General features: G+C 36.8%; 1 protein-coding gene across 5 annotated transcripts in view; it reads left to right on the forward strand.

Moving 5' to 3' along the window:
- Nucleotides 1-12,009, forward strand: part of ttk (zinc finger and BTB domain-containing protein ttk) — a 155,788-nt gene that overhangs the window by 20,041 nt on the left and 123,738 nt on the right. For all 5 annotated transcript variants that reach the window (XR_014132774.1, XM_081769437.1, XM_081769440.1 and 2 more), the window contains exon 2: nucleotides 2,978-3,846. Coding sequence is in view for 4 of the 5 variants with exons in the window: in XM_081769437.1 (XP_081625563.1) it covers nucleotides 3,028-3,846 (819 nt within the window). In the remaining variant the exon portion in view is untranslated. The remainder of the gene's footprint in view (nucleotides 1-2,977; nucleotides 3,847-12,009) is intronic.

Here is a 12,009-nt window from a genome sequence, read left to right on the forward strand (position 1 = left end):
ACTGGCAGGGGGGGTTACACATGAAATTATGTTACTCATAGGAATCCAGCAAACATCTTCTTTTGGGGGCCAGTGAAAAGATGGAGCAGGCCCATGGGGATGCATAAATTTAATTTTAACGTCTCCTTCATCTTCATGTTTTGACAAAACTAATCCAAAATACCACCGGTCATCATAAAGGCATGCAATGTAATTGTGCACACCCACAACAGGCATTTTCACCGAATGATTTTCTCCAGAAAAGTTGAATATTCTGCAAAAGTTGTCATCTAAACTTACTCGTTTTGTTCCAGTGGAGTCTTCAGATTTGGGCTCAAAGTGATGAAGACTGTGTGTTCCAGGTACTGTCCTGGCTTGAGTGAAACGCCCTTCTAAGTTTTTTCGTGCCTCTATCAAGGTTTCTTTTCTAATCATTGTGAACTTATATTTTCTATATTTTCCTTGCAAAAATTAAAAAAAAAAAAAAAAAAAAATCGGAATTATCAATAGCATTACCAGAACTACGTTGGAGACTTGCTTTTGTCACGATGCGCTTGACAGTGCCACCTATACCGTCACAAGGAGATTTCCCATGGCTGGTGGCAAAAAAAAAAAGCACCATGTAGCTTTTAATCCAAAGTCTTTTTCATGAATTAATGTGGTTCGGATTCCATGTTAATCAGTAGGTCCACGTCTCATATAGCGTCGCTGCTGAAAGGGACACTAAACTGAAATCAACTCAACTCAACTCTTTTTCATGAACCTGAGGGCTGTAGGATTCGCACTCCTCAAGGTACCGAACGAAATTGCTACCTAAACTGATATAAGATTCCAACGAACTGTTTTGATTTGTGAAATACTTTGTGAAACAATCTTACCTTCTAAATACATTAAATATATTTTTAATTTATTAAAAACTAAGACAGTTATCGAAAGCGCTTATGAGTAAAAATAATAAAATTATATTTTGGTTATTTGATTTTAAAGTTTACTGTAAAAGCTTATGCGCAGTTGTATTAGCTTTAGAACATTGATAAATTTACTGCAGCTTAAATAATTTAACATCTTCAGCTTGATTAAAATGTCATAATTTCATTACGCCTTACATGAAAATCATTCAATGAGTTTTTCAGAAAGTAAAATGTGCACTAGTTTAACCCTTAGAAGATGCCTGGCTCATCCCTTTCTCTTAACGCCAGTACTTCAAACCTCTGTTGCTCGGCTCCTAATGAACCTAGACTGTGCCTCCCCATGCCGAATCCGTAGGAGAAAGTGATTTTTCTTTTATGACAAAGAACAGTGTTGCCAAAGTCCCACAAAAGTCAAAGATGATTTTCATCTTTTGTGGGTTGGGAACCGGGAAGGGGGGGGAGCACAAAAGTTACCTCATTGGAACCAGTGTTCCGTAAGCTTTGCAACGATGTATCATTCGCGTCTCTGTGACAATTAGGGAAGTCGCCAGGGTTGCCAACCTGAGGGTAGACCACAGTTCCTTCGTAAAATATATACAGGTTGACCATAGCATATACGAGATTTCGAATTTTTATCTCGCAAGCTATTGCACCTAGGCCCTTTATTTTTTATGATTCCACCCAATGTCTGATGTGTATGCGAGATTTTTTTTTTCCTGCGTATGACATTGAACAGTGTTGCCAGAGTCCGACAAAATATTAAAAAAAAAAACAATTTTTCTTCTTCTTCTGTGGGTAGGAAACAAGGGGACACAGAAGTTACCTTGTTGGAATCTGTGTTTCATAAGCTTTGTAACGAGATATGGTTCATGTCCCTGTGACAATTAGGGACAACGCCAGGGCTGCCAACGTGAAGGTCTACGATTTTCTTGAAATACCTGGTCGTACTCTAAAGATAAATGGTTTAAAAATATTTGCAGTTAAAACCCCACGGTTTTTCTTTCAGAACACATTAGCTCATGCCTTTAGACTTATAAATACATATAAAATACTTTGGTTTATATAGTGCCTTTAAGTTTTTACTGTATTTTAAAATTTTATGTTTTTTCTTTAAAAAATCGTAATATCCAGGTTTGAGGTAATATGTACTACAACAATTCAAGTACAAGTAGCTGAATGTATTTTTACCTTATTCTGTATCTTATTGTGATCATTTTAGTGAAAAAATCATTGTGATATGATCAGAATTAACAAAGTTATGATCTTTTTAGTATATCAATGTCGTAATCTCTTTAACCCTCGGCAACAACAAAAACGTATATTTTACCAAACTAAAAAATTTTTTAACTAAAAAAGTATATAAGATATCAAATTAAAATTTGGTGTGATCAATAAGGATGGCAAGTAGAGTAAACAGAAAAATCTTCATGCCATTCTGAGACTATGGGTTTCATTTGATATTTTAGCTGGATGATTTGAAATGGACTGACCCTTATTACTCTTATAATTGCTCATGACAGTTGCATTCTCTCTGTATGCAACCAGCAGCCTGCTGTGGATCGGTGAAATTTGCAAGGTCTCGATCACAGCTCTATTTTTCTCTGCTATTTATTTTTATGTAGTTATCTGCAAATAAAATATTGTACGCATTAGTAATACATTGTATTACGTGTTACTTTCATTACAATTCGATCGAAATATGAGAATTTATTAGACTGGACTCATTCATTTCGGGATGACCTTTGCAGATACGAAGTTAAAGGAGTCATGCCCTTTAAACGTTATTCTGAAAGTATTAGCTTAAACATTCGAAGTAGTTGAATTATCAATATTTAAGACTCGAATCTCTGTTTCTTGTAACACGGTTTTTTAAAATATTTTTATCGTTTAGAAGATTTAGATGTAAGATAACATCTTTTATCTACATGTTTATTCTAGACTTTCGTACTTTTGTTATTATTGTTGTTGCAAGGAAAATGGTAAAATCGATCGTATTAACTCACACAACGCAATAAAAACTAGTGTAATTAGAAAGAAAAAAGAAGCTAAAATTAAAATTTATCAGATTTTATTCTCTTCTCTTTCAGGTACATCAATGCTTGCAAAAATTCCTAGAAGATAGCGAATCTTGTTGGAAATGACTGCCTCCCAGAGGTTTTGTTTACGGTGGAACAACCACCAGTCCAATCTTCTAACCGTGTTCGACCAACTGTTACAGGATGAAGCCTTTGTCGATGTTACATTGGCAGTCGAAGGCATGTTTCTCAAAGCCCATAAAATGGTGCTTTCTGCTTGCAGTCCATATTTTCAAACATTGTTTGTTAACAACCCTGATAAGCATCCTATTGTTATTTTGAAAGATGTGCCATATGCAGATATGAAATCGTTGCTGGATTTCATGTACCGGGGAGAGGTTTCTGTTGATCAGGAACGTTTAACTGCTTTCTTGAAAGTAGCGGAATCACTTCGAATAAAAGGGTTAACGGAAGTGAATGAAGAAAAATGTGATCTCCCTTCAATTACCTCATCACTGTTGTCATCAGTGTCAAACAGTTCTGAATCGTCGTCTATGAAACGAGCAGCACCAGGTCTTCATCAATTGTCGTTTGCGAAACGGAAGAGAGGAAGACCTCGCAGGTTTTCTGGAGGAGAGGCAGAGGAAGGAGCTGGAGGTGCGTCCTCTGGTAGTGTCCCAAATGCCACTTCCGATGCTGCCGGGAGCTCTGCTGCAACGGGTATCACTCCGTCAGAAAGTGGTGGACATTCACGGTTAGCAGCGGACAGTGAGGAAGAAGTTAAAGCTAATGCACAACAGCAAAACCATCCTCCTGAGTTACGTGAAATGACATCTGCAGACTATCATCGTTCGGCATCTGCCTTGACAAAAACTGAAGGAGAGAATAAAGAAAATCCAGAGGGGTCAGGAGACCACAGGGTACAAGAGGAACCAATAATGGTAAGCTTTTTTTCACTTTTTAAAGTATAGCAGATATACTGCTACATACGTAATATTATCGGTGTAGTACAATTTATAATTTTAAAAATGAAAAGCAGTCTTATTTTTAGAAGGGATTTGATTTTCATTATATATATACTGTTGTACAATACACATAAGTTTCGTATTTGTGAACTTTTATACGTGGTTGGAGAACTGGTGGTGTGTTCCTATTATGATGCTGGAGTGAAGGTTAGTAACAATGCAGGTTAATTAATATTGCCTTCGTGTGAACTATTCAATAAGAAATTATGCCTTAACACTAATTGTTACTGATAAACTGATTAAATTTTCAAATAGCTATACATACGCATGGTAAATCTTATGGAAGGGCTCCACCTCTCTCTCGACGAATATCACTTATGCAATATCAGTATGTCAAGTTCGTCGTTGAGTGGCGGTCCCCTTTGCGGTTCGTCTTCGGCACATGGTTTGTTCACGTTTAAAGTGTTTCATCCATGCTTGTTTTGGTGCATTCTGTTCATAGTATATATCAATCATCTCAACATGACTATCCTCTGCGTTCTTTCCCTTCAAGTGCAGGAAACGAATCATTGCGCGAAGCTTTTGTTTCAGCTTGAATGACTCTATCTTGAAAATTTATTCCTCGTAACGGCGTCCGAATGTATTGCAGGAGGTGACTTCATCTCCTATGGACACCCGAAAGACATATTTTGAGGATTAGATAAGTTCCATGCCTCTTTATTGGAAGGGATGGTATGAACTTCATCATCGCTCGTCATACAGTGTCTTATCAATTCAGATGTAGTTTGTATATATTACGAACAAAAAAGTTTCATTATTCTTTTAGTATATTTAACCTTGCCCGTTTAGATGTTATTTTGAGTTTGATTGGAGAAATAGTCCTTGATGTTAATCCTCAATATTAAATGGAAGTAGATGATGTGTAAATAAAGAAAAAGTGCAAAATGACAGGAGTCATTCATAAAGGAATGGAACTACGTATGTTGACCCCTGATGTAAATAGAGAATGTATGACGTTACTTACCGAACTGGCAAAAGAACGGCATGTTTTGTGCATTATTGGGAATTTGCTTGGGTGTTATCCACTTACTCGTAAAATACATCTCTCGGGGCTTATTTAACAAATTCTAGCTTCCTACGAGTTTAGTGTATTTTTTAAAAGATGTGTATCAGGTAGTAGAAAAAAAGATAGACATGCGAAATACATGGTAAGTAAATGTTTAAACGTTCTACAACATTTTTTGGTATTTTGGGTGAAATTACCACAATATTGCCGTGCTTGTACTTACGATCGACAGTGTTTAAAATGATTCCTTGTAACATTGTTGCTGTCAGACTGCAGAAGCAGATGTATCTCGCCTTCATGTAACAAAGGATGGAAGATTTGAATTGTAACAAATGTTGCTGTTTTCGTGTATTTTGTGCTAACATGTGGCATGCTCCATGAAGTATTCTACAGCGGAGCAGAACGTTTGGGCGTAAATGTTTAGGTGTGGCCGTTTAGGCGCGAATCAGTCCATGATGAGCCCACCAGCTTCGCCTTTGCGTAAATCGTAATAGGTTCAAAAATAGCTTGTAATGAGCAGCTTGCAAAGTTTGGTGCGTGGTTTTTATACTACGGCCGCTGTATCTCTGGCTCTGACAGCTATGCGAAAAAGAAAGCGAGGGTTGATACTACATTGACACACCCCCATAAGGACCAATGAGTGACCGAGCTGTCACCGCTCTGACATGGAAACAAGTCGTTGTTGCCGCTTCGTGTTCTCCCTTTTGTTTGTGCATAGTTGAGTGAAAAGTGCTTTGAGATTGTGTTTGGTTATTGCGACTTTGTGTTTTTCTTTTCTTTTTGTGTGTTTGGGTGTGTTGTTAAGAATATTGTAATTACATAGTGACAATGGCTAGTTCTTCAGAACCGAAGGCAAAAAAAATAGGTGTGTATAAAGGACAAAGCCGAGAATTGATATACAGACTTCGTGAATATTTCGAGAAAGAGCGCGATAATGGTGGCCCTCTTCTCCCTGTCACGAGGGTGGTGGACAGAGTGGCTGACGCCCTTCGTGTGGGAAAGTCTACTGTTAAGAACATAACAAAAGAAAAATGTCCCGAAGAACTGAATTCTCCCTCGGCAGTTTTGGTTACTCCAGGCAAAAAAAGAAATCGGCCCAATGTTAAAACGTCTCTAGATCGTTTCCAGAATGACGCAATAAGGCAACACATTTATCAATATTATATAAGAAAAGAATTCCCGACTCGCGGTAAGCTTCTGAAGTCCTTGAAAGAAGCAGGGCTTTTCGAGGGAGGGAAAACAAGCTTGAGTGTTGTGTTAAGGCAAATTGGTTTTAGGTGGAAGAAATTCTCTGGAAGAAAAGTTCTTATGGAAAGAAGCGATATTGTTGCGGCTCGATGCAAATTTCTGAGAGTGATGATGAAAATGAACCCGGAAACCTTAGTGTGGTTGGACGAAACATGGGTGAACGCAGGACACACGAGAAGCAGTGCGTGGACAGACGACACATCCGAAGGGACAATGAAGACGCCTATTGGGAAGGGAAGTCGACTTATTTTGCTTCATGCCGGGACTGTGCGCGGATTTGTACCTGAGGCAATGTTGCTTTTTAAATCAAAGAGCACTCGTGATTATCACGAGGAAATGAATTCCACAACTTTCAAAGACTGGTTTGTTAATAGTCTACTTCCAAATATTAACGAGAATTCTGTAATCGTGCTTGATAACGCGGCCTATCATTCCGTTCAAACGAATAAACCTCCAAATACGAACAGCAAAAAGGAGGACATGATAAGGTGGCTTGAAAAAAATAATGTTCCTGGAGTATCACCAGATATGAAAAAAGCCGAATTAATAGCATTATTAAAAATCTATAAGCCAAGACAGCCATCATATGAAATCGATGGAATTGCTGAGGCTCACGGGCATACAGTTATTCGACTTCCACCATATTATTGCCATTTTAACCCAACTGAGTTAATTTGGGCTCAAGTTAAAGGTTATGTGGCTCAACATAATAAAACATTTCGTGTAAATGACGTGAAAAATTTAGTAATAGAGGCGATCGAGAAAGTGTCCCCGAATAATTGGAAAAACGCCGTTGAACATACGTGGAAAATTATGCAGCAAGCTTGGGAAGCTGAAGGTGTCTTCGAACAAACTGTAGAAGATTTAATCATAAAATTGGGTGATGGTGACGATAGCAGCGACGACAGTGACGATGAAGAAGATATTTCGGCAGTTAACTCTGACGAATTATTTCAAGATTGTGGAGTTCAACCTATCGATAGTGACGAATACATGTAGGCAGTGAAGGTATGTCAGTTTTCTCGATTACTTTATGTTTAATTCTGGTTATTTTTAGTTTGTTTCCTTGCACGAAAGGTTTTAAAAATCCATGAAAATTCAGCATTTATTAAGCAATTCATTTCGGTTGTATTTGTTTGCTTTTTCTGTTTATTCTTAGCGTGTGCGGTTAAACCCACGACAAATTGGCAACATTGTTTTGTCCACGTGCAGAAGTGTCAGAGCCAGAGACATAGCGGCCATAGTATAGACGTCTGGCTTTTACTATATGTAGCTAAGTTTCTATGTGTCTTATAGACTACTGGTTGATAACACTCTACGAATAACTGGAGAATAAGTTTTACGAGGAATAACTGGATAAGTTTTACGCTGTTTGCATGGAATTTTGACAAGAAAATACTGTATTTATAGACATAGCTTTTATGCCCTCCTAAGGTTAACCTTTACTGAAAAACTGTTTAGAAAATACATTGTCGAAAATACTATGAGTTGATTTTGTCAAAAAAAAAAAAAAAAAAAAAAAAAAAAAACAGTAGTTTGTTTGTAGTGGGTTCTCTATTGTAAAGCTACAGCCTCGCAGGTTTTCTATCTACATATCCTCCTTATTTCTTTTTGCGAGTTAATAGACTTCACCTAACCTATACGATTTATTTATTTATTTTTTGCTTTAGTATTTCAAGAACAAACTTCAGAACATTTATTTCATTTTATTGATATAACGTCCCTTGGCGTCGCCGTGTCGGTGAGCACACTATTCACGGAAAATATCTTCTAAAATATAAAATTGCATATTTTACTTCTAATAGACTATAAGCCTAATTCATACATTAATTTGTTCTATAACTGTCCCAAGCTAAGTAAGTCTTTTTATTCATTTATTGCATTCAGAACCTTAAAAAGGTCTTGTGTTGAATGTTACTGTATATCTTAACGTGAAAGCATCTAATTCGCCCAAGGAAAGTCCAAAATCTGATAAGTCACTTTCAATGTGATCACCTTAGTTGTACCAATAATATACTAACAAAAAGCCCAAAGACCCAGGTGGGTCCAACTTGGAAAACTCGCTTCGTTTTTTTCGGACTGGGTCCACTTGGGTGACCCTTGGTTTATGTGAAAGAGCCATATTCGATGCCTGTCCAAGCTTGAGATAATGGCACGTGTATTTGGAGTGCATCATGCTTTCCATATTTGTTCACCAATGATCTGTCTTCACCGATAAGAAGCGTTAAACTCTATATCTCACTATTGATTTACATTCCATTATAACGGCAAACAATGTGAATTTCACTTCAGGTAGAAAGATGGATAAAACTTAAGAAGCAACCATAAAATGGCAAGTATAGCCAATAATCACAATAAATGACACTTATTCACGATTTCTTGTAAATTGTCTGAACTGCTTATGATTGCAGAAATCGTACAAATCATTGAATTTCGTGCGCGCATACAAAATTGACCTTATTCAAATATGGTAGTGGACACACAAATTATTTGCGGTCGATTTATAGAAAAATTATTTCAGTTTTCTCCAAAACTGCTTGGGCTTTTCACTGACATTGTCGTCTCCAAAAGAGGCTTGGGTGTTTTATAGAAACCAGTAAGATTTTTGCCGGAGCCGTGTTTATTGTAGTATTCATTTCCAAACAAGTCAACAAAGGAGCAAAAAAAGTTTTGGTAAAACTCCGAACCAGTCTCTCTTAATTTTTCAAAAAGCAGCTTCACCCCCTCCCCCCACACACAAAATAAAAAAAACTCAAAAATCGGTTTTTGTGCACACCACTAGTACCTATGGGTTAAAAGTAGGGTGTAGGCTAAAAAAAAGATGGTTGGAATTGCTACAATTTCCGAGCTTCAGGTGGAGTCATACATTACATGGCTTTTTTTTTTTTTACTCCTCGTATTTGATTAACGAAGTGTTGGAACGTCATGATGTTTATGTTGTTGATGGTCGTTGATTCAGTGCACATCCATTTTTCCTGCATAGTTTTTGTGTCTATGTCACTAAAGCTTGATGTGAAAAATGCTGCGACATAATCTTCCCAAAACCGGTTCGCCATGATGCACATACCACACACACGCGAGCTTGGCCTTTGGCTTTCTCCTGTTTGAAGCATTCGGATCGGTCGATGCTGTGGGCAGGGGTGAAGGATTAGAATCGGACACACACTGACTTATCACCTTCTGTATGTAAAGTTTTTTTTTTTTTTTTTTTTTTTTTTTTCCTGTTTATTAAGCTTCACGTATACTAACTCGTAGTAGAAATAAATAGTGTAAATTGGTTAAGGTACATACAACATCTTTTTTTTTTTTTATCTCAGTATGTCCATTATCTGTATAGGTCCATTCTTTAATTGAAGTTTTTGAAAGTCTTGTTTGATTCCGCTAAAGACAAGTTTACTGTATTATCTTCTTTGTCCCTCTACAGGACTGTTCTCCATGTATCAGCTATATATTTGTTTAGTGGTAAGATTTAAATCTTAAAAAACACGTATGTTTTTATGATCAGGAGTGTAAAAACACGATTCGTTATGAAAACCCCTAAATATAAATCGCGTGGGATGAGAGCCACGAACGCTGCGATGGTAATGCGATGTCGTAATGCACTATCTTGCTGAAAGATTAAATCAGTTATCAAATATGAGCTGTGGGAATAGCCATTTTGCTAGCATGTTCAGATACGTTATATCCGTTGCAGTGACTTTGCTGAAATAAAAATAAAGACTATGAATCTTTCGATGGTAAGTGTGACCAAAAATAAGCTTGGTTTGATAAAGTTATGTCCAGATTCCAAAACTGCAGTGGTTTTCTAATATCAAAATCAATATACTGTATCTATTTCTTTCCCAGAAATTTAGAATGTTAGGAAAGACACCAACTTCTTCAGGAAGCTATCCTCTTTCATGAAGTGTAAGAGACATGTAAAGAAAGGGTCTGAAGTCGTCCTACCATTTCAAATCTAGCAGCAACTGCAATTGGTAAACGTTTTCACAGAGCTCGCCTATAGTTCTTTGCTGCGAATTACTTGTTTCATGTTCAGCTTGGTATTTGCGCTGTGGAAGTCTACTTGCGAAGGTTTCACAGACATTGCTCACTGTATTTTAACCGACTTCGAAAAAGGTAGTTCTTCTCAATTCGACTATATATATAGTGCTAATGAATCTTTCCTTTACAAATAACCCAATTATGTGACGCTTTTTCCCTAGCACTCAACACCCAGCTCTCATCTCTCTTCTAACTGCTATATTCCAAGTGGTCTGATGTCCTTCTGCCTTAGAACACCGTAAAGCACCATTCCTAGGCCATTAAAAAAACGAATTTTATTCCTAGGCGACGAATTTTATTATTAATATGATCCATTTCTCCACTTCTTAACCTCGTGCTAACTACTGTTTTAATCATCCTGTGATCCGCTGCAGATTTGCTTGGAGATGCTTGATGTAATTGGGTAGTTAATTATTATGGCTTTATATTCACTTAATTCTCTCGTTCTTGTGAATGGCGAACTAGTGTCTTCTTTCTGTCACAGCTGATCCGAAATATTTAACCGTGTTCTTAGTTTGTATGAAAGCATCAAATTAGCTGGTGATTTCCGAATAGGAGATCATGCCATATGCTAGTAAAGGTAGTATGCTGAATCCATTCTTGAAACTAGATCTTATTGAATTGTTTTGCCATTTTCAAGTATTTAATCTGCAGAATCTTTTTATTATTGATTGCACCGCCCATTCGGCTACCCTGTTACTTTGGGGATGATAGGGAGATGAATGTAGTAGCTTTATTTTCGATCCGCCCTTGAATGATTCAGAAGAAAATATATCCGTTCGTCACTGACATGTGAGGAAATCTTAGTATGCTAAACAATTCCTCCAACTTCAGTTGAGTTTCCATACTTTCGTTGATTGTGCCAACCAAACACGTACCCATTTGGTATACGAGTGTACCACCAGTAAAACTAAACTCAAAAGTATAAAAATGATCTAAGTGAACCCGTCGCCGAGGCTTAGACTCTGACGACCAACGATGATAATTGGCTTTTGTGGCATGTTAGCCGTAGATTGATAATACGCACGTTGCTCCACATCTTGATTGAACATCTACTATTAGTTTTTGCCACCAAACTTCTTCAAAAGTCCGACTTTTCGTTCTTTCCACCCCAAGATGATATGAATGTAATTTGTGTGGAAGTACTAGCATCTCAACTGGTACTAGCATACAACCTTTCAAAAAGGTGTAGGTTACCCTGTAACTCAAAATTAAATCTTAAATCAAAATAAATAAATGTTCACTGGCATCTAACAGGGTTGTTTTGTTTAAAACAAATTTTGTATACGTTTTAAACATTTTGTTTTAAACACGTGTATTTTTTAAGACTTGTTTTAAACATATGTTTATTTTTTATTTTATTTTATTTTTATGAAAAAAAAAATCTGCTAGAGAAAGAAAATTGTCAAAAAGTGCTCCCCATTCAGAAGACTATCTTCTTCCCATGTGAATGTTTTGATTTCTCGGGGTTACAGCTGGTCAATGTGGCGATCTACAATTTATTTTTTGTCTCCTTTTTTCCCCTTATTTGTGAAGTATATTGTATTGTTTAGATGCTTCTCAGTTAATTTGCGAGAAAGTGTCGTAGTAAAGATTGCATTACTTGTAGAACCGATATTAAAAAATAAAATAATAATTATCATAAAAACAATTTTTTGCAAATAACAAAACAAAAGGTTATTTGCTAAATTGCTGTTCTGAAATTAAAATATCGCAAGCATTCGTTGATACAGTACATGTTGGTTCTCAGTCTCCGTACAACTTGGAATCGTTTAACATGAGTT

Source organism: Thermobia domestica, chromosome 8 (assembly GCF_964235325.1).
Source record: "Thermobia domestica chromosome 8, izTheDome1.hap1.1, whole genome shotgun sequence".
NCBI classification, from domain to species: Eukaryota; Metazoa; Arthropoda; class Insecta; order Zygentoma; family Lepismatidae; genus Thermobia; species Thermobia domestica.